Source organism: Simochromis diagramma, unplaced genomic scaffold (genome assembly GCF_900408965.1).
Source record: "Simochromis diagramma unplaced genomic scaffold, fSimDia1.1 OVJJ01000699.1, whole genome shotgun sequence".
Lineage (NCBI taxonomy): Eukaryota > Metazoa > Chordata > Actinopteri > Cichliformes > Cichlidae > Simochromis > Simochromis diagramma.
The window spans coordinates 1-23,841 of NW_024387495.1; the positions used below are offsets into that span (position 1 = coordinate 1).

Below are 23,841 nucleotides of genomic sequence, written 5' to 3' on the forward strand. Positions count from 1 at the left end.
CACAACAAACGACACAGGCGCACACAGCACGACAGACGCGACGCGACACAAACAATACAAACACAACCACACACACAGACACTCACAGACACACACACAAACACAAACACACAAACAGACACACACACACAAACGCAAACACACACAGACACACACAAACATACATGGACACACACACACACACATGCACACACAAACAAACACACACACACACACACAGACACACACACAGACACACACAAACATACATGGACACACACACAGACACACACACAAACACACACACACAGACACACACAGACTCACACACACACACACACAGACACACACACACACACACACACACACACACACACACACACACACACACAGACTCACACAGACAGGTGATTAAAATGTGCTTGTAGGTGAAACAGAATCCTCACAGTGCTCCTACAGGCTGCTGCTTACCAGGAAAGTAGAGACGCAGAAGATGGTGAAGGGTTGTGTGTCTGTCTTCTCAGCATCATGTAAGATAAACGTTCTTTGAAACAACACAATTGGTGTTTTCGTTAAATGTCACAGAACCTTTTCTGTGTGCACGTTCCAGTATAATGTCTTTGGTTATTTTCACCACTCAGTCTTTTAGCAGTGCAGCATGTCCCAGTCCAGTTTTACCACTGCATAAAAGAAGTCCTTTTTTCTTCACTCATCTTCAGCTAAATTGTCCTTGTCTGTTAGTCTGGTTTGAAGTATGCACATTGCCATTGTGCTCCGCCAACTCAGTGGCATTTTGATACCCTCCCTTCTTTAATGCCCTCTCTATGGAGAAGTACAATGACATCCCAAGGTTTCAACCACAGCTCATCCCATCAAATATTACCCAAGTATGGGAGCAGTCCCTGATCTCTTATCGCGGTCCTGCAGTGGAGCTTCATTTGCCATCTGGTAAACCCCATGGATATACCTAGATCAGCATGAGGAGTCATTTACACCATGGTGAGATAAGTGCTGCCTGAAAATTGGTGGAATCCAGTCAGACCTGCTGATTATAGTTGACAGCTTTTTGCAACTATAAGGTAATTAGGGAATATCAGGATAAAGCAGAATGATCTGGAAATTACACAAACATCGTGGTGTCTATCAAAAGTCTATCAAAAGGAGAAACGATGCAGGATAAATCAGTTATTAGTAGCAGCATCATCAGGTAGTATGTGCACAACTGAAATTACTCCCATGCTTTCAGAGCAATTAAAATGAAATCTCCTGAACTATTGAACAGCAGAAGTACTGAAGTCAGTGTTTAATGAGCAGTGATGGGAATAACGGTGTTACCAGTAACAGCGTTACTTTTTTCAGTAACGAGTAATCTAACTAATTACTATTTCTTTTGTTACAACGCCATTACAGTTACTAACAAGAAAATGCGGTGTGGTTGTGTTAGTAGCTGTGTTCAGGTTACCGCAGTTTATATCAGTTGCACGGAAGTAGCTGTAAGTAATCTGGACGCTGCATCTTTAAGCAGCTGTGCGCGCTCCCGCGGACGGCAATCACTTTCTGCCCGACGATCACTTTCTGCCCGACGATCACTTTTTGGCACAACACCTGGAGCTAAGGAGGCAAAACAATCGCACGAGTGCTGCTGTTTGACTGAGGAAGAATAAAGGAGTCGTGGTAAGACAATCACATGACCACTTAAAGACAAAGCAACAAGGTGATATATACTAGTTTATAAATTGTGTTGATAGGCCACGTAAAACCAGAGTCATGATAAACAATATATATGCGGCGTTTTTTCCTCAATAGTTTCGTCACTTTTACTGTCTAAGGACAGCGCAGCGAGACCTCTGCTTATGACCAAAGAAAACCTCCAAAAAGACAAACAAAAAAACAGCCAAACAGTGTTTGGAGTGTGTACTATTACCCATTTATTACCGAGCTGTGATAGAAAGTGCTACTGCTCTCATATATACAAACAACTCAGTTGTAAATAATGCAGTATATAACACAAACTAAATATATATGGTTGAAGTTGAGGTGCCCATGTTAGCAAACATAAAACTTTGTTATTGCTGAGAGAAATTCCAATAAAAATTTCCACAGGCGGGAATGATTTCCTGTGTCATTCAGTGGGACAGTTGGGAAATCTCAGTCTCTCACTGAAGGTTTTCCTGAGGCTAGCATGCATGTCAGGAAGGGGGGGTATTGTCCAGCATTGTCCTTATCTTGGACAAATCTGCGTCTCTGATACTACCTTAAGAAAGTCCAGTCCAGTTCAGTTTACTGGGTATTTATGCTCCTCCACAACAACCACATCGACTCCCTGAATTAAAACAAGGGTCGCAGGTTTCTTGATTCTTATAAAGTCTACAGTCATTTCCTTGGTCTTTGCCACGTTGAGCTGCAGATAATTCTGCTCGAACCGCTTGACAAAGGAGTCGGCCACAGCCTAGTACTACATCTCATAGCCCCTACTGATGCATCCAACATCAGAGTCATCAGAAAACTTCTGAAGATGGAGGTCTCTGTGCAGTGGGTGAAGTCTGTGGTGTAGAGCATGAAGAGGAAGGGGGAGAGGACAGTCCCTTGTGTTGCTGATCACCTTGTCAGACACACAATGTTGAAGACGCACATTTGTGGTCTTCCTGTCTGGTAATCAACAATCCAGGACACCAGAGAAGCATCCACCTGCATCCCTGTTAGCTTATCACCCAGGAGGGTCAGCCTGATGGTGCTGAATGCACTGGAAAAGTAAAAGATCATGACCCTCGCAGTGCTCGCCGGCTGGTCCAGATGGGCGTAGATGATTGAGAAGGCAAATGATGGTTGATGGTGTCCTCAACTCTACAGTAGCACTCGTAAGCAAAGTGAAGGGGACTCTGATGTGGCCGGACTATAGGTCGAATCTAATGATGAGTCTTTCCAGGGTCTTCATGACGTGGGAAGTCAGTGCCCCAGGCCTGTAATCCTGGGGGCCACTGGGACGTGGCGTCTTTGGTACAGGGACGAGGCATGATGTCTTCCACAGCACTTGGGCCCTCTGTAGACCCAGGCAGAACAATTTCTGAAAGACTCCACAAAACTGGGGGCAGACTTGCCTGAGTGGCGTCGTCTTCATTTGTCTTTGAACCTGGCTGTGAGTAAAAGTGACAAATGAGGGAGGGGTGTCAGGACTTTCACAGAGACGCAGTGGAGTAGCTGTGGATTGGAGGCTGACTACAAGTAAGTTAATAGGGGGGGGTGAGCATTACCTGCAGTGTTGGATCTGTTGAAAAACACATTCAACTCGTTTGGTCTGCCCCCAACTCCCCTGCTGTTAGTGAATCCAGTGATGGTCTTCATGCCACTGCACACCTCTCTCATGCTGAGTTTCCTCTCTAGCTTTCTCTCAAAATGATCATTTGCCTCACTGATCATGCCCTTCAATAACACCTGAACCGTTCTCACCTCCTCTCTATTGCCCCCTCTGAAGGCCCTATGATGTCATTAGTCACCCATAGGTTATTATTTTAGCAACCATGGAGAGTCCGAACTGGAACAATGGAGTTGGTGCAGAAGGTTATGTAATCAGTGCTACACTCAGTAAGCCCACTCATGTCCTCACCGTGAGGCTCACAGAGTGTGTCCCAGCCCTGTAGTTCTGCCAAGGCCTCCTCTGACCATCTCCTTATGTTCACAGGCTCCCTCTTCATAGACACCTAGCGGGGTGAGGTGAATCAGGCTGTGACCTGACCTACCCAGTGGGGGAGGTAGGAGGAACTGTGTGTGTCCTTGACATTAGCAGGCAGTAGGTCTAAAATTCTCTCCCCCTGGTGGGAGAGACCACGTACTGTGTGAAAGTTGGCACCATTGTGTCCAAGGTGACATGGTTTGTAACCGGGCTATGGCAGAGTGGAGAAGGTCACATGCAGCTGTGGAGTTAGCAGGGGGAGGAACACAGACAACCACCAAGATCACAGGGGTAAATAATACAGCCAACAGCGCACAATCCAGTGTCCAGACAAGAAAATCTGTTCTTTGACTGTTACAGCTACACCACTTTTGTTAACAAAAGCATCAAGCCTGCCCCCTCCTTTCTACTTACCATTCGCAGCGCTGTCAGCCCGAACAGTGTGGAAGCTTTCCACAGATGCATTGTCATCGGGAATTTCCTGGTGCATCCCTGATTCTGTGAAGCACATCAAGCTACATTCCCAATATTCCTTCTGACTCCTGGCTCCTCCATTTTATTTGGTAGTGACTGAACATTGCCCATTACGACAAGAGACAGCTTAAGCTCCCTCGACTCTCTCTCATCGCAGGCGCCACGATCCCGTTCTTCAATGAAAGTAACAGTTGTGCCACGACAAGGAGAATAAAAACTGTAAAACTGAGAAGTTTTAGAGAAAACTAATATAGTGAGCTCTGGGAATACTTAACCCAGCTTAATCCATCCCAGTCAGTATAAAAACACAGGACACAAGATACCCTGTCTCATACTGTGAGAATACTTGTCCAGTATACTCAGGTATACTAAATTACCATCTGATGTGTGTTTGCGTATTTTTGTTTGTGTAATGTTGAATACACACACACACACAGACACACACACCAGGAGAAAAGATTTCCTCTCCTTTCAAAGTGCTGCTGTAGCTGTGCTACCGTATTGAACCGTGCTGTCTGACATTAGACATCAGCCTTGTGAGTCGTGTTTGTGCCACACGTATGTTTTCTACAAGATGTGTTAAAATGTGTTGCTATTGCTAAGCCTGTTCTCTGTTTTTCTGCTTATCTAACAGGGCAGCGAACACCTCTTCTCTCTGACCATTTGGACGTACATGGAGACCCCCACTTGGCCAGGTCAGTGTGCCTGTGTGTCTGTTACACTGAGTCAAATGATCTGTATGTTCCAGGATTAGTGAGTTAACTGATACAATCTACTGCACAGCTACCACAGTGTGTGTGTGTGTGTGTGTGTGTGTGTGTGTGTGTGTGTGTGTGTGTGTGTGTGTGTGTGTGTGTGTGCAGCTGGCTGTCTTTGCAAGTGTGTCTGTGTGCACAGGGGGAGAATGTGCTGACTGCAGTCCTTTGGTTCTGGGCATGCCCATTAGAAGTGGCTATAAATCGTGAACGCAGTGCTCTCACTGTGTCAGCAGTCCAGCCAATGAATGGATATTAAACGCCACAAAAAAGCCTCTTTAATTCTGCCTGCATCCGCCACACCACTGCACACTCTTTGCCTCTTTCTCTTTATCTAGCTACCTATCTATCCATCCACCTTTTTTCTTTCTTGTTTTCACTTCTCGACCCCACCCCGCCCCCATCCCCTCAGCAACATAAAAAAGAAGTGGGTGCTTCAGCCCTGCCAAGCTTGTTGGGGTGAAAATATCCCAGTAAAGACTCGGGTATCTATTATTTAGCAATAGCTTCAACAAAATATTATTTACAGCTAGTTATATTGGCCTTTTCCTCAAAAAGATTAGCTTGTACATATTCCCCCTCACTATGTTGTTTATCAGCAGACAGGCGGGTTGTTTAAAGGGAGGAACTTGAGAGTTTGGGTGAAGAAGAGCACTGAAAACATGGAAGAGCAGTTGTTATTTATTCAGAGACACTTGAAATATACTGTAATGTCTTCTTTTTGCCTGGGATCAAACCCTCAGTCGGGTGAGGCTGTGTTGCAGTGTTTGGGTGGTGAACATCCAAACGCTTGTCTGTGAGTGTTCGTGAGTGTTCGTGAGTGTTGTAGTGCAGACTCCTAACTGCTGGCAGTAAGCTCTCATTCCTAATGCTAACTGGATATTCTCTGCAACTCGCTGCTCGGCTCCAAACCTCCATGCTGTTCGATCATAAAAAATGTATTAGTATTTCGATTCAATTTTAGTTCTGAAGCATGACCCTGGCTGTAGGTGTGGCCATCTGTGCTACTGGCACATCGATACCAATCTAATCGGAGCAGGAAAGATCAATGATAACCAGCTTAGATCAGTGGAAATGTAGAGTCGAGGAGGTTCGTCAGCAGCCTCGCTTGTTGCACAGACACGCCAGAGTGTTTCAAAATGGCTTCATTATGTTTGGTGACGAAGATTTTTGTGTTTGATGAGAACAAAGAGCAAATGCAAAGGGTTGAAGTGCGGAATGTAGTAATTAAAGCGCTCTGCACTTCCTCCACTTCCTCCTTCGTCTCTGTCCCAGTTTGGCCTGATTCTGCTTCCATCAGTGTTCATCAGCAGGCTGCTGACTGGGCCCAGTCACACTGTCTTGCTAACTGGAAAGTTGTGTGTGCCTCAGTCAGATGCTCACTCATTTGTTTGATTGCTTTAAATTCAATTGATTTCACCGATTTGTCTATCGTCTTCATCATTAGTCTGTTTTGTGTATAGCACCTGCAGAGACATGGTGACAGGTTTTCAGGGACTGCTCTTCGACTGTGAAAATGAAAACAGCATAAACTAGAGAACTCATCACTGTGAGTGATATGCTGTGTGAGGCTGTGTCACTAGCTGTGAATGAGATGGCATTCAGGGAACCCGTCAGATTGGTAACAGGAGATTAGACGACCATCATATAAATATCTGAGATGTTTTTTTATTAAATAAGCAGAAACAGCTATTGGACTCCCCCAGATGTGTGGTATGACTCAGTGATCACTTTATACCAGCACCGCACATAATTGTGCAGAATTAGTCTGACACAGCTGCAGGTCTTGCAGGTCTGCAATCAAAGTGCTGCTTCTTTCAATAGTTTGACACAGTTTCTGTTTGGACACGTCCTGAGAAAGCACATCTCTTTTTTTGTGTTATTGGAACCCAGACAAAGACTAAAACATAAGAGACTCTATGGTGTATAGTATTTTCTTACTTTATAAAGCTTTTGAAATCTGTGTGGTGACGGCTGCTTCTGTGAAGCTTCTCAAAATGAAACATTCATTAGAGCCCTTTGACTGCCCACAGGTTAATGGAAGCTTTTGGGAAAGTAATTTAACCTGCACTGGAATGTTATGTTTGATATTTCTTACATATTTTCTATTAGACCAGTTATACTATTAGTTCCATAGTATATACTGAAAAGTAGTAGACGTGTGGGCATCACTCACATATAACATTCAGTGAGAACGTCTCCAACAACCGTCATCCAACATGGCTGAAAAAAATGTAACAGCTTAGCACATGAGTCACTGTGGGTAAACCAGCGACCACGTCCTACCTGCTGAGTAACTGTAGAGCAGGTCAGCTACTAATTAGAAGTTTGGGGGTTCGTCCCCCGGCTGCTCCGGTCTGCATGCCAAATATATAATATGATGCATACACTGGAGTGTGGATGTGTGTGAATGTTTAATGGAAAGAACAGAAAAAAAAATGCTTGTATGAATGAAATATCTTTTATAAGATCCTCCGAGTGCTCAGGTGGAGTAGAAACATGCTTTATAAGAACCTTTCATATACATAATTTGCTCTGAGATTAATAAAGGTTAATAATGATTCAGTCCATTTACCTCAGGCTGAGGTCAAAGAGTCTGAACAAACTCTACACAGCAAGCAAATGAGGCTGCACCCGGCTCGGGACGACACTCACAGGGGCCCACAATGCCCACAAAAATCAGCCACACCTGAGTCGAAGAAAGAGGTTTGAAAAGCTATAATAGAGCTAATAATAAGCTGAGTGAGTCTGTTTGAGAAGGAGCTCCACGGCCTGCCCAGTAACAGTTAGTGACCAGAGCGTGCAGGTAATCACAGAGCCAGCCCTCCTCATCACTTCATGTTGACGTTGACCTTTTTTCTTTTTTTTTTTGCTTTGAGCAGCTCGTTCACTTAAATCTTCTAAAGATGTTATTTCCTTCATTCCACTCCACATAGTATGGACTAATCCAAGACAATGGGATTAACTAATGATGGATCCCTGGTCCAGCAAACTAATCCAAACTACCTAAGGCAATGATGGGAGCTGATTACGCCTGACTGGAATTAGTGGAATTCAACCCCACAGTCATTAGTAACAGGGAAACTATGAGAGGTTATTTGCTCCTCATTAAAAATTAAAGCTTGGCTTTAATGGTGATAACACAAAGCAACTGCCAAGTTGTTATAGGACCCTTACATTATTAATAGAGATAAACAGTAGCATCTGTCACTAAAGACAAAAGACCGTAATGATGATATGACTGTTTTACTGACACACAAATGCATGAAATTGCAAATACAATATATTTCACCCTGAAAAGGGTAAAAAGGCTCAGTGGGCACAAACTGTGACCATTTCACTCTAACTGTGAACAGACAGAAAGAAAGAGAGAGCACAGGGCTGTAAAAGCTTCTTTTTATGTTGCTTAAAGTGATGCCCAGTTGTCTATGAACTGCTTTTAACACTGCTAGAAAGGTCGTTACAATTAAAGAAGTGCTGCTGGAGCACAGAGAAATAGAGAAGAATGTGATGTGAGAAAGAAGAAAGATGTCAGCACGACGAGCGGCAGAGAAGCTTTTAGCCTTTCCTTACACGAGTAATGTCCAATTACTGCTGTGTCTGAGGCCGCAGCACACAAACTTCAGGTTATGGCCCTCTGAAATGGACTAATTGTCAGCTGCCGTGTATCACAATCAGCCAGTACGTCCTGCGAGCCATCCAGAGGAAAGGCACAGTTCACATTGAATATTCATGTTTTTGTATTGGTTATAATCGGCTCGAGCGCACTCGGGCAATGATTCCAAACATAATCATGAATAAGCTTTCCCACTGCACTGTCTGCTGTGAGCTTAGATGACCCCCGCTCTGTTGATGCTCCTCATCATGTGTACCGTTAGCTTTAGCTCACTTCGTTGTGACTTCAGAGCTTGCAGTGACCTCATACAAAGCTTTTGTTATTAGTGTTAGTAGTAGTAGCAATATTTTTCGTATTAGCAAGGCCCACAGCAAACAGAGATGTGTTCTTGCCTCTGAACTGTGACACTTTCAAAGTGGTTCTGCTTATTTACATTGTACGTTAACTTTAATATATATTTTTTGAATACAACAGTGTGACGAGACGACTACAAACACCCACAGACAGTAATAACTTCTGATGGATTTGGATTGTTTATGTTTATTATTCATCACCACTTCCTGCCCAGCTCTCTGAATGTCAACAAAGGGACATTTGTCTCAACTATATTTTTATCTACAGTCTCAATGGTAACTAGAATTGCCAGCAATGATAAAGTCATCCAAACAGCCACAAGCAATTCAGTATTAGAGGCTAACCAAAGGAAGCACCGGTGCTTCCGCATGATTTGGTCTCAGAAGTAACCAGATGTACAAAACACACATTCAAAAGAAGGGAGCTGCTAAAATCAGAAATTGGACTTTCAGCAGCAAAACTTCGGTATATGGTTTCCGTCAGGTCTCTGGAGAAGCCGGACCCAAAAGGACCCACACACATGCGCACAAAAGGGGAAACGAGAGGAAGGAAGGAAGACCAAGACAAACAGAAACAGAGGGTCTGCGAGGACTGGAGGGCAGCTTCACTCTGAAACAGGCACAGAGGCACACTGAAAAAAAGGGATTGGCCAGCTCTTGGATTTACGTAAGCATCTTGTGTGTATTTAACACAATTGCCTCATGCTTTAAAGTTAAGTGTAACTACATAGTGTAGAAACTACATGATATGCAGAGAGGCTAGATTAAATTGTTCATATCATGTTCAAGTGAAGTAAGTCAATAATATATCAATGTTAAATCCCGCGACACTGCACGGGTTTCAGACTTGCGCCCTTTAGATCGTGGTTTCAAGAAGGCATCCATCTCAGTCAAGTCGAGCAGCCACCTCTACTTTTTTTAGTATACCAACAAAAGTAAATTGGGTGGTTGTTACATTAAAAAAGTCTAACTTGTAATTTGAACACAATAATTTCATGTTTCTATGAACGTAATTAAATCATGAAGAATCTGTACGAAATTCAGCAACTTAATTTGTTCTTGTTGAGACGACCTGATACAATCTAGTGAGAGTGGTTAGTTGCTGAACTCATGAAATTCACAAGATCGCACAAGATTTCAAACTGCAGGAAAATCACTGGAGTTATAAGAGGCAGACAACTACACACGCACCACGTGCATTCTATTGCTATTTATTGTGTATTATTACAAAAACAAAACAATTCTGCATCAAATGCAGGAAATCATAGCTTTCCTACATTTCCTAGATTGTTGGCATGGTGGTTAGTGCTGTTGCTTCACAGTAAGAAGGTCCTGTGTTCAAATCCACATTCTGGCTAGTTTGCAGGTTTCTCTCTGGGTATTCTGGTTTCCTCCCGCAGTTAAAAGTCATGCAGTTATTAGAGTTAGGGTTAACTGGTGATTCTAAATCATCTGTGAATGTAAGTGTAAATGGTTGTTTGTTTCTATGTGATAGACTGGTCAGCTGTCCAGGGTGTACCTGCCTGATAACCTGTAACTTCAGGGTTATTTCCCAGCCCTCCTGTAACCAGGATAAAGATAGAAGGATGGTAGTTGTTGAAGACCCATTCAATTTTTATGGTAACCAGGATCTAGACTTTGTTGAACATTATGTAATATGAAGACAGCATGTAGTATTTAAGTGACCAAGTAGTATTGGGGTAAAAGTTATTGAATAAAATGACAAAATTGTGAAGGATTAAAATATTCCAAGAGCTCAACTTACTTCATCTGAACATGTTTCAATCGTGTTTTATGAACACAAAATGCACAGGTTTATTGAATATGAAAAAGTTGTGTTGATTTAACTCAGTTGTTTAAGTTTCTGCCAAAGCAAAACATTTGTGTGCAACCAGTTTCCACTATTGAATCAAGTAAATCCAACATGGCCTTTTTTTCAGTGCAGGTCCTTTCAATAACCGAGTTTCCAGATCAAGTATCTGAATAAAGACTAAACTACTTATTTTACTAGTGTTCATGTCAGAACGTTATCCTTGTGCTGGTTTTCTTGGATATTTAAAAGATTTGGACAGATTTCCAACAAAAACTGGGATTATGTCCGGTGCCAAATTTCAGGTTTGAAAAGTACAAACTATGACAGGTTTGGTTAGATGTGACTACTTTAATCTTTCACAGGGCTCATGCTCTTCTTCCTGGACTCTCACCCTGCTATCTCTGGCTAAACCACACTCAAAAAAATGAAATGTTGACTTTAATTAAATTTATTTTGTCAAAAGCTTCCATGAAATGTTATTGTGTTAGTTTAAAGCAAAAGTCTTTAGGTCATCTAATTTAATAAACTTGCATTAAAGTAAAACAATCCTTTTGAAGTGAGCCAATTTTATAAATCTATTTAGGATTAAAACCTAAATCAAGTTATGTTGTATGGACATAAATTATGTATTTACAGGTTAGATTCGTTTTGTGAACACATTTCTTGTTTGTGGTATTTAAATGTTAAATTTAAGTTAGATTAATTAAAATATTATATTTTCAGCGAAATTGTGCTTTACTAATTAGTTTTACACAAATCTATTTTGTCAACAGGTTCCACACAAATGAATTTAATACAAGCCACTTATTTCTCTTATCTTCTTTATTTTTTTTATTTTATTCATTTATTTATTTATACATTCATTGAACATTTTTTAAGAAAACAACAGCTGAACCACACACAGATGCACCATAAAAATAACGATTTTAAATTAAATGTCTCTGCCAGAAACAGAAGAAAAAACATTTAAGATCACATAATAGGTTGACCACAAAACCTTTAACAAATCAAAATGAACTGTTCTATGGAGCGCCAGGACTGCCATAATGAATTAATTAAATACACCATTAAATAATTAATTAAATGTGGCAATAATTAATTAAAATTGGAATTAATTAATTAAATAAATAGTTATGACACATGTAATTAATTAATTATTGACACATTTAATTAATTATTTATGTATTTCACATTTTAATTAATTATTGACACATTTAATTAATTGTTTATGTATTTCACATTTTAATTAAATATTGACACATTTAATTAATTAATCATTGACACATTTAATTAATTATTTATGTATTTCACATTTTAATTAATTATTGACACATTTAATTAATTAATTATTGACACATTTAATTAATTGTTTATGTATTTCACATTTTAATTAATTATTGACACATTTAATTAATTATTTATGTATTTCACATTTAAATTATTTATTGACACATTTAATTAATTATTGACACATTTAATTAATTATTTAATGATATATTTATTTATTTCATTTTGGCAGTCCTGGCGCTTGGCTCTCATCTTGAAATAATTTTATCTGTCAGCCTCACCCATCAAACTCAGGGGGCGGGGTTAACGCTGCCCATGCAGCTTCTCTAACATTTGATTGGTTGCCGTGCAAAGTAAGTCAAAACAGGTCGATCCTAGATAATCGATTGCTTGTGTAGACTTGGGGCAGCCAGGTATCCCAGAATGCAGATCAAATCACAGGCAGCAATGGTGGTGGTGTAGTTTTAAAATATCCCGTTTTTCTGTCACCAGCTACACTTTTAACAGTGTTTTAGCCGCGAATGTCGCGACGTATGTCTGGTCAGGTTGTCAACATAGAACGTGTTTGCAAAAGTGCTCAGATGTTTTCAGAGATTTCACTAGCTCTGCTAACAGTTAGCATGCAGAGTGCACCCAGGGGGTTACGTTAACCGGTTTGTTTACATATTCCACTCTCCGTGTTCCACATGTTGCATTCGCAGATTCTCATTTTCACCGAACGATCGTCTCTTTCCGCCTGGTCTTGTGTCTCTGTGCTTCTGTAACATAAAGAACGAGCTGACATTTTTCTCACGAAACCAGCGATCAGCTCAACAGACCCTCAGTTTACCTGCATGCATCCTCCTCCTCACCTGTCAGCTGTTTAACACCTGCTGCTAATTCAAGAAACACGCCTACGTTACCTGGTGATAGTCACAGTTTAACTGGGCAGCCGGTACTCGATATAAAGCAATGTCAGCGCATTTTTCTGCACAAGATAAGTAAATATAGTGTTTTCCCCGAGCGCAGAGCTGCTGGAGCTTGTTTCCTTACAGAGCACTTTATAGGCGAAGCAGCTTCATCAGCGGCTGATGTCCAATCACCGGCACACAGCTTTGAAACCTCAGCTGAGTTTTAGCTCTCAGTGGTTAAACGCTGGACTTCATTCACTCAGGTTCTGTCTGTTGGGTCACGTTTACTTCGCTGTTTTATTTACAACTGAGCAAATCGGTTTGGCTGAGGTTAAAGTTACGTTTCATAACTGCATAGTTTCACAGACGTTTAATGGTTCACTGGCACATGTGTTAGACTGAACTATTCGCTTTTTTTTATCTGGTGTGTTTTGGATTTAACAGTGAATTTTGAGATTAAACTGACTTTTAAAATGTTTTTATACAAAGAGGAAAGAGAAGGCGCATTTCCACCGAGAGGAGCAGGGTTTGCAACAGCATGTTCATCATGAAGTCTGCAACCTGGACAGAAATATTATATCATCTGTTTTTTAATAGTTATTCAACTGTATTCTAAGCACCAGCTGTCTGTTAGAATGTGATTTTTTTCTCTCTCTGTTGGCAGACGTATAAAAATGCGCAGGAAAATCTGACGTGCATGGCAAACTTCACCGACGATATTTAGGGAGGAATAAACACACATCAAACATAAATGAACCATTTGCCTGTCTCCATAATTGAGAACATTTTATCTTCTTATGTCAACACTCTCTCTCTCTCTTTTTTTTTTTTTTTTTTTTTTTGGTTTTTCGGTCATGTTATGTTTACCTGTCAAAGGCTTGTTACAAACTATGAAACACATGGTGCAGACTTCTGGATGTTAGAAGAAAACTAATACTGCTCATGAAGGAGACTAAAGGCAGGAAGGTGTCCTTTAAAACTAAACATGTTAATAGGACCTCCCTATTTATATCATAGTTTATGATATAGCACGTGTATTTCAGTAATAGCCTGCTGATTTCAGTGTAGTGGTGAACAGTCGCACAGCTCACGTAGGCGTTATCTGTGATACTCCTTAACTATAATTTATCCAAGTTAACTTCAGTTAACCATTCAGACAGTGCTTTTGCAATGAAAAACATAAACACCCATGCTGCCGGTAGGTTTCCTCAGTGCCAGCTGTTAACATTATAGCTGCTTATGCAGTAACCATGGTAACCACGGACTCTGAGCGGCTGGATCGACGGAGGTCAGACAACAATTTTACATGTATGATCTTAAAACAGGACACAGCCACTATACGTGCTGGCCTCATATCAAATGTGAAGGCAGACTGAGTCTATGTTTGACGTTTGTTTATATCTAATCTTCCTTTTCAAACATTTAAACAGCAGCGAGTCTGCAGCTGAGGGAATACAAACTCAAATTGTCGTAACAGGTTTGCTCGTTTCTTGGATTCATTTGGTGATTTATTAAATGTATAACTGTTATTCTAATCTGCTGCTGAGTCTCTTACACTTTTCTTTATGCTGTATATTTTCACGTCTCTGGAATAGTTGGCAGTTAGATAGTCAGCTGGGAAACTCTGTGTTAACTCATGGAGTTGAGGATATCGTGGATATCGTGGATATGCTGACCTCGCTCCGTGGTGTACAGGGCCGTTTACCCTCATGATTAATATTCACAATAAAAGTATTAGCCGAACATCATGACGTCTGTATGTGTTTCATAGTGTCGAACAACCTTTGTACAGTTAAAGCCAGCAGTTACTACATGACAGAAACACCAACGTTATCTCTTTTATGCGTTTATACACAGGTCACGCTGATTACTGAACAAAAACCCAAAGATCAGATGTTAAACAGATTTATTTGCTCTCTCTCCTCCTTAAACGTGTTTTTAATGTTAGTTATAATTCAGAATTGGCGACTGAAACACGTAGGACACATAAGAACATCAGGAAATAAAACACCGATAAATATAACCTCAGTAAAAGAAGTCAGCGGGGGTTACTACAGCTGTGTACCGGGGCCTGCGCTTTGTCGTTAGGATTGCTTGCAAGGCGAGCGGGTCTGTCCCACGCTTTGCCGTGAGACTGGGCAGACATCTCCGAAATCATCGAAGCACTTTTGCAAAGAGGCTGTATCTTGACAAACCGACCAGACACATGAAGATTAAACCACTACATTCTCGGCTAAAAAAATATTAAAACGGTATTTGGTGACACACAAACATGGTTTTTCAAAGTTCAGTTCTGTTAGCTTCCACATGCCGGTTGTTGTGTGCTAGAAACAATGGCCACCAGGCCAAAGCAATGGTTTTGACTCGATCAGCGTTAACCCCGCCCCCTGAGTTTGATGGGTGAGGCTGACAGATAAAATTATTTCAAGATGAGAGCCAGGCGCCAGGACTGCCAAAATGAAATAAATAAATATATCATCAAATAATTAATTAAATGTGTCAATAATTAATTAAATGTGTCAATAATTAATTAAATGTGAAATACATAAATAATTAATTAATTACATGTGTCATAACTATTTATTAAATTAATTAATTCCCATTTTAATTATTTATTGACACATTTAATTAATTATTTAATGGTGTATTTAATTAATTCATTATGGCAGTCCTGGCGTTCCATACTGTTCACCTTAACAGCCACAATCCTGGACGGCATCCCATGACAAATTTGTGAAGAACAGAATAAACAGGTTCCAGTCACCAGGTTAGATAAAAAAAAAAAAAGTAATAATAATAATAATAATAATAATAATAATAATAATAATAATAATAAAACAAATAGTCTACTAATATTCCCAAAATGATATCACCATCCCAAATAAAACTTTAATAAAACATGCAAACATTATGGTCTGACAATAAAACAGTTTGCCAGTTTTCAGTTTTTTGCAGCAGCTTAACAGAACTCATTCAACACTTGCTGCCACTGTCAGCATTTATTTTACCTCTGTATAGGGAAAAAACTCAAGTGGCAAACATTTTAACATGGAAAGAATTGTTTGTTTTTAAAAGGCGACAAAATACACATTCATCCTGCATCCTCTCTCAATGAAACCCTTTAAATCTCAATACTTTGAATAATCTTTTAGACAGATTCCATGCAAATTATAACAATGTGACAACATTAGTTATTCAAGATTTGGTTTAATACAGATAAAGACTACACTAAAATTACCAACCAGGTATTCTTTAAAGAGGATGCTTGGGTCTTCATTTAGGTAAAGAGGTAGTGCCCTGGAGGACACACTCCCTCCTCTTTTCAATAGTTTCATTCTGGAGAGAGTGACAGAGGTACAGAAAGAGAAAACAGAAATACTTTAGAATGACACATTATATGCAAAATGAATGACATATCCACTGCTGACACAGACATGTACACAAGACCAATTAATGATCACATAGACATGAATATTTAACATGTGGGCAGGGTTTCCACCATATTATACATATCCATATTAAGCAACAGAGGGAAAGACAAACTAATACGGCATCTTTTTTTGCATACCAAAATGGAACTTACAGCTAGCTGTTTAAATTTGAAAGTGATCTTATAATGCCATAACATTTTGCTGCGAACAGAAAAAACGCTGTGGCTGGGGCCAAAATTTGCCTGATTTTCCTCCCTGCAGCGCCTCCTTTATTCTTGAAGACTTTTTGAGCTGGTCAGTGTATTGGTCAAGTTGTGCAAGAAACCTCGGAACAAGTGGAGCAGTAGTAATCCTCACAAGTTCTGCTTCCACCTAAAAACATGTCAACAAAAGTGGGCGATAAACAAACAAGAGAGAAAAGCCGATCAACTGATCATTGATCAGTTTCATGATTGAAGGAGAAACAGGAGAGGGAGGAGAGAGAATGAGAGAAGAAGAGGCAGCTGTGCAGCAAACCCAGAATAAATCCAGCTTTGTGTCTTTTTCATTGTAGCTCAAGTCCGGGACAAACTGTTTCTTTTCAGCTCAACACGAAACCCGTAATATTTTCTCTGAATACGAGATGATTCAGTTTTTAAGGAGCCATTGGCAACTCTACTAACTAACCTTATGAATAAAATAAAGTTCACTATCAGTAACACCGTAGCATCCACCCAGCTGTACAGAAACTGCTAGCAATAACATATAACATGCTAGTTAGTACGCAGTACGAGTTATTGTAACTGACTGTAAAAAGCCAGCACAACGAAAATAAACTCCACCTAAACTTGGTTTGACAGAAGACCCAGATAGACTGCAGGTCATAACTTCTTACCTGAAGCTCAGTTCTCCTGACACTCGGACCGGCGGCCGCCTCGGGTCTCTGCTCCTGCCTCCACTTTCCCTCATCCACCTGCTGGCCTCCACCACTTGCTAATGTTACTGAATCTGTGGAAGCTCCGCGATAGCCATCACACGAAGTAACGAATAACGAGCCTATCTAAATCCCAGTAACGTGTTCCTGATTTTGGCATAATAACTAGTTACCGTGCTCGTTACAACAATAATAACGTAGTTACTGTAACGCGTTATTTAATAACGCTTTAGTCCCTACACTGCTCATTATGCTTCTTCTTGACCTCAGTTAGCAATGCCAATCTCTCCCTTTCAAGGCTGTCCTGGGTCTCTCCAGCCGGATAAGGAGGACAAAAATTTACCTCTGCCTTTCTAGGTTTTTTGACAGCATATGCTGGGTGACATCGATCGGTTGGTTTGTGCTTGAGGGAATTAATGCTCACTTCTGGGCACCCCAAGTTTCTAAGCTTTGTCCTATAATTTGCCATCTTGTACTTGAGGCTAATCTTCCATCCGTAGAAACCACTGAAAGATCCTTGTTCTCTTAAGCATGGATGTGCTTTGATTAAAGCTTCAGCAACAGATTCTATTTCCAAGTTTGAAGGATATGCCTTAAACGTCATGATTTTCTCAGCTAGAGCTTCTAAAATGTCTGACTTAAGTTTGTGTCCTGGGTTCAGAAGAATTCCATTTGATATGAAAGCCTGGTTTGCACTTTGAAGTTGCATCTCCACGTCATACGGAAACTTTGGTATTTGGAATTCTGCAGGCCACTGAGATCGAGCAGTTTCGGAGTCAGAGGATGAAAGTAATAGTGTGTCAGAAGATGATAGTGACGTTTCTTCCCCACTTTGGTTCATCCCAACTTCACCAAAGTCTGAAGCATCAGTCAGACAGATGACTTTCACTGTGCTCTTGTCCTGAATATCATCCATTCGTTTAAGGTTGATAAACTCATTATCAAAGTCACTGTCCATGTACTGGAGTCTAATGTCCCCCTGAATATCAAACTGACGTTTGATCTCATCTGAAAGATCCTCCACAGACTTTGGCATGCCCGATGCTATCGTCAGTTTTTCAGTATTGTTGGAAGCAAGGATGATCCGCAGTTCTACTGGTTCAGCCATCATTTGATTCCGTGCTTCAATTAAATTAAATTCAATTCAATTTTATTTATATAGCGCCAAATCACAACAAAAGTCGCCTCAAGGCGCTTCATAGATACAGAGAAAAACCCAACAATCATATGACCCCCTATGAGCAAGCACTTTGGCGACAGTGGGAAGGAAAAACTCCCTTTTAACAGGAAGAAACCTCCGGCAGAACCAGGCTCAGGGAGGGGCGGGGCCATCTGCTGTGACCGGTTGGGGTGAGAGAAGGAAGACAGGATAAAAGACATGCTGTGGAAGAGAGACAGAGGTTAATAACAGGTATGATTCAATGCAGAGAGGTCTATTAACACATAGTGAGTGAGAAAGGTGACTGGAAAGGAAAAACTCAATGCATCATGGGAATCCCCGGCAGCCTACGTCTATTGCAGCATAACTAAGGGAGGATTCAGGGTCACCTGGTCCAGCCCTAACTATATGCTTTAGCAAAAAGGAAAGTTTTAAGCCTAATCTTGAAAGTAGAGATAGTGTCTGTCTCCTGAATCCAAACTGGAAGCTGGTTCCACAGAAGAGGGGCCTGAAAACTGAAGGCTCTGCCTCCCATTCTACTTTTAAATACTCTAGGAACAACAAGTAGGCCTGCAGAGCGAGAGCGAAGTGCTCTAATAGGGTGATATGGTACTACAAGGTCATTGAGATAAGATGGGGCCTGATTATTTAAGACCTTGTATGTGAGGAGCAGGATTTTGAATTTTGGATTTAACAGGAAGCCAATGAAGGGAAGCCAAAACAGGAGAAATCTGCTCTCTCTTTCTAGTCCCTGTCAGTACTCTTGCTGCAGCATTTTGGATTAACTGAAGGTTTTTCAGTGAGTTTTTAGGACTTCCTGATAATAATGAATTACAGTCGTCCAGCCTGGAAGTAATAAATGCATGAACTAGTTTTTCAGCGTCACTCTGAGACAGGATATTTCTAATTTTAGAGATGTTGCGCAAATGGAAGAAAGCAGTCTTACATATTTGTTTAATATGTGCGTTGAAGGACATGTCCTGGTCAAAAATGACTCCAAGGTTCCTCACAGCATTACTGGAGACCAAGGTAATGCCATCCAGAGGAAGAATCTGGTTAGATACCATGTTTCTAAGATTTTCAGGGTCGAGTACAATAACCTCAGTTTTATCTGAATTAAGAAGCAGAAAGTTAGCGGCCATCCAGGTCTTTATGTCTTTAAGACATTCCTGCAGTTTAACTCATTGGTGTGTGTTATCTGGCTTCATGGACAGATAGAGCTGGGTGTCATCTGCATAGCAGTGTAAATGTATGCTATGTCTTCTAATGATGCTGCCTAAGGGAAGCATGTATAATGTAAACAGAATTGGTCCTAGCACTGAACCCTGTGGAACTCCATAATTAACCTCAGTGTGTGAAGAGGACTCTCCATTTACATGCACAAACTGGAGCCTATTAGATAGATATGATACAAACCACTGCAGTGCAGTACCTGTAATACCTACAGCATGTTCTAATCGCTCTAATAGGATATTATGGTCGACAGTATCGAATGCTGCACTAAGGTCTAGCAGGACAAGCACAGAGATGAGTTCACTGTCAGAGGCCATAAGAAGATCATTTGTAACCTTCACTAAAGCTGTTTCTGTGCTGTGATGAGCTCTGAAACCTGACTGAAACTCTTCAAATAAACCATTCCTCTGCAGATGATCTGTTAGCTGTTTGACAACTACTCTTTCAAGGATGTTTGATATGAAAATCCTTTTTTCTTTTCAGTCTAGAAAAGACAAAATATACATGAACATAAATCCAGATGTCAACATAATGTTTCACAACGGTACTTAAGAGAGGACTGAGAAAAATTCTGACTAATCTCAACAAAAACAGAGATTAAAGGTTTTCTTGTCTAGAAGATGTACGGATGGGCCTAACAGACTGTTAGATCCAACAAGTCACAGGGAGTTAGTGGCTGAACATCACAATAAAGCCAGGTGCTACTTTAGGTGCTTATGCCAGTGAGATTAAAGTGCATATTGAGTAAGCCGTTAATTACAGCTGTTTACTCACATATTCATTGTGTGCTTTTGATGTAAGGATATCTTTTCAATGTAACCATTCGAAGGGGACCAATGAAGTAGTCATTTGATGGGTACTTCTCTGCGAGTTCATCATATGTTATCAAGGACATTTTGTACATGGTTGCAGTTCAAAGGCTGCTCCCTAACTAAGACGAAAACTTGCTGACAATGAAATTCATTGTACCCTGAACAACACATATTCTTATTATCTCTCCAAATTCAGGCAGCCCATCAGTAAAACCACAGATAACGATCATTCTTTTTCTGTAGTTGATCCCTCTATAGTCTGCACTTTTAGTCATGTTTACTTCTGTCATGTCAGGATACATCTTTTTGATAGGCAGAGAAATGTCATCTTTCAGAACCTCAAGTGGAACTCTTGATGCACTTGACACTTCAACTCCAGATTTCTGTGGATGTAATGAGTGTAAGTGATAGGCAATCAGCATTTGATGTTTCCTTGACAGTGTTAGAGCAACATTCTTGAAACACTTGGTATGATGAGCCACTTCCTTGAAAAAACTGTGTTTTCCCTCAAATCGCATTGTCCATAATCCAACAAGAGGACCAAAACATCGGATCATCTGAGGGTAATGTTCCAAGTAGTGATGCTTTGGCAGAAGTTTTTTGTTGGGAAATGCTTCTTGATATTTCTGTCTGTGATCAGAAATTTTGAACTGAAGATATCCAATTGATTCTTCTGTATGGATCTGGGCAACAGCAAGTTCCACTATCTCCTTTAAATCCAAAATGATTTCCCACACTGGATCACCGTCAGGTATAACATCTCCAATCAAGAAGGGCAGCAATCTTAACAGAGTCCAATTTTCCGCTGCATTGCCACCTATTGTATTTTTTCTTAACAATGTTCATGGAACAATATGTGGACGGTTTGTTTTATCTTTTCCCTTATAGGGAAAACTGACAATCACTTTATTTAAAGAGTCCAAAGTGATGTATTTTTTGGATATGAACATACCCAGACACTGTGCAAGTTCCACTGGAACAACACCTTCCAAAAGATCGTGGAGTATGTCAGGTGGATATCCAGTTGTCACATGAAAATGAGAAAGATTTTCCGTCAGCACACATGGCCTTTTCACTCCAACACAATGCTTTCCACTCTCTACTGCATGTTTGACATGTTCTTTGTGCAGGTCTTTGGATCGAAGAGTAAACTCTCCAGAAAGTACCGGTTTGGTCTGAAAGTCGCTGAAGCGTCCTGTGCAAAATCGACAAACATACTCTCCTGAAAAGCTCTCCACAAAACCTGCAATCCCATGAGCACCTAGATTGTCTGCAGCTACACACTGTACCGTGCCTTTAATATTTTTTCCAATCTGTGGGACAAATACCCCATGCTCCTCCAAGACTGCCAAATCACACAAAAGAGGTTCAAGCACTTTTTCACTTTACCCATATTCCTTGACGTAGCTGCTTTTACACAGTAATGCCAAGTAGATGGATGACAAAGAGGAGTGTTGGTCTTGGGATAAGTTGCTTAATATTGTATGCTTAATATTAATATTGTATTTTCTTTCTTGAAGTACCGAGAGGGTTGCATACTTCAAAATCATCAATGTAAAGCATCACGGTAATTCTCAATTCATCAGCAGACAGGAACTGATTTTGTTTGAAAAATTCTCCATCTTGAAATGATCTGTATTCTTGTTGCATACTTTCAGTTTCCTTGGATTGAGCATTGTAGTTTTCTACTATGTCATCTACTATACCATTCATACTATACTATACCATTAGGAGCTGTTGTAGGGTCTGCAGTAATGGTTTATATTGGTAGGTGTGGTTGCTCTCCTTATCCAAAATATATTCAATTGGTTCAACGACATGGAACTTTTTGCTGAAGTACTGTTTCCGCTTAAAAGCAGTTCCAAGTGTACCCATATTTCTGAGTGTTTTTGTCAGAGGGTTAGAGATGCAGACTGCAGAGGCCAAATCCTCAATTTCTTTCACATTAAGATTAATATGACTTCGCTTTGTACAAAAATCTGTAACTATGGCATTTATTGCAGTCAGGGATGCAGAACTCATCAGGAAGTGCAAGTCCTGCAAAAACTCATCCACTGCACTGCTTGGAACATGGAGTACATTTTCCAGCTTAAGCAACATCGCTGCAAATTTCTCTTCTATCATCCTCTCATCACTTTTAGAGATCCCAGTCTGAGACAAGTCTTGCACTTCCACCTGGCCTTCGTCAAATACTTCACTGTCTTCATGTTCCCCCCCTTCAGGAGCTGGCCTGTTAAAACTGTCTCTTACTGTTACTATTCCACCTTTAAAGTCACTGTAAGAATAACCAAGATGTTTTCTATTTTTATGTGATTTGAATGTTCCATAGATGTTTGTCATAAATGTACAACCCTTGAACATGCATGGGACCGTTTGCTTTCAGATGCAAATTTATGTGACTAAAATACTCCTTTTCAGAGGTAACTTCAGAGAATCCACAAACATGGCAGCTGAATGTGGCCAGTGACAATGTTTGCTGTGATTTCTCTCTGTTATGAATCCTACAAAAATGGGACCTGAGTGCATGACTTAAATGTGCATGGACAACTAATATATGGGCAAGGATATGGGCGCCAGTGCCCATAATCTGGATGTTTTAATCTATGTTTAAGTAATTGGCCCCTAGTTGAGGTCCTTGCACTGCAACCTTTACACTGCCACATTCAGATCTGGAGAAGACATAAAAGGGGTGGGTCAGTAAAGAAAACGTGACTCGTAAAACAGTTTTTTTTGAAAAAAGTATGACAGTTCACATACCACATGCAAGCACAGGCATACCACATACACCACATCAGTATAAGAGGGAGCAGGTAAAGGCCAGGATCTGAAATTTAGAAAGCAAAACAAGAAATCACAAAAAGTTAAAAATTATTGATTGAATTACAAGTAAATAAAATCTTACTCAGAAGAAAAGCAAGAGATTGACACTGCCATGTGCCAACTTTCTATAGAAAGAATTATTATCAGGTCTGTTGACCTTCTGTCTGTCCAGTTATTTTTCGTCAATAATTTCATTTAAAAAAAATGTAGTGTTTATTTAACAAAATTTAATTTATAACCATGTTGATATGTATAACTCTGCTAGGAAACATGCTGTCTTTACAGACCATTTTCATATAATACAGATGACTGATAGAGCACAACAATGGTGTCACAGTGGCTTCTGGCCCTCAATTTTTGGATTTTAAATGTCACAACTTCATGCTATCATTGTTATGCTATTAGACATTTGTGTGATTCTCAAATTACAATAAAGCAAGTGGAAAAATATCCTAGAACCCCTTTAGCTAATCACTTTAAAAATACCCATTAAAAATGTGTCTTACACATTCCACAAAGTAAGGATATTAACATGTTAGCAGTTAATACAATTGTTTACAATAACCTGGGATAAACAGGCACACTAAATTTGATCATTTGTACTATTATATCTCATCTTATTCCCAGGTTTGCTCT

General features: G+C 40.3%; 1 protein-coding gene and 1 long non-coding RNA gene across 2 annotated transcripts in view; one reads left to right on the forward strand and one right to left on the reverse strand.

Moving 5' to 3' along the window:
- The first annotated feature begins 2,604 nt into the window (after window positions 1-2,604).
- LOC120725645 (RNA binding protein fox-1 homolog 1-like) overlaps window positions 2,605-23,841 on the forward strand; it is a 293,134-nt gene continuing 271,897 nt past the window's right edge. Inside the window, exons 1-2 of the mRNA XM_040018623.1 lie at window positions 2,605-4,717; window positions 4,758-4,818. Of these exons, the coding sequence (XP_039874557.1) occupies window positions 4,797-4,818 (22 nt within the window). The 5' untranslated portion in view covers window positions 2,605-4,717; window positions 4,758-4,796. The remainder of the gene's footprint in view (window positions 4,718-4,757; window positions 4,819-23,841) is intronic.
- Window positions 11,074-22,340, reverse strand: LOC120725647. The gene is made up of 3 exons (XR_005694162.1): window positions 22,330-22,340; window positions 20,008-20,012; window positions 11,074-11,186 (listed from the first exon to the last, which is right to left on the reverse strand). It is a non-coding gene; the product is annotated as an uncharacterized LOC120725647 (long non-coding RNA).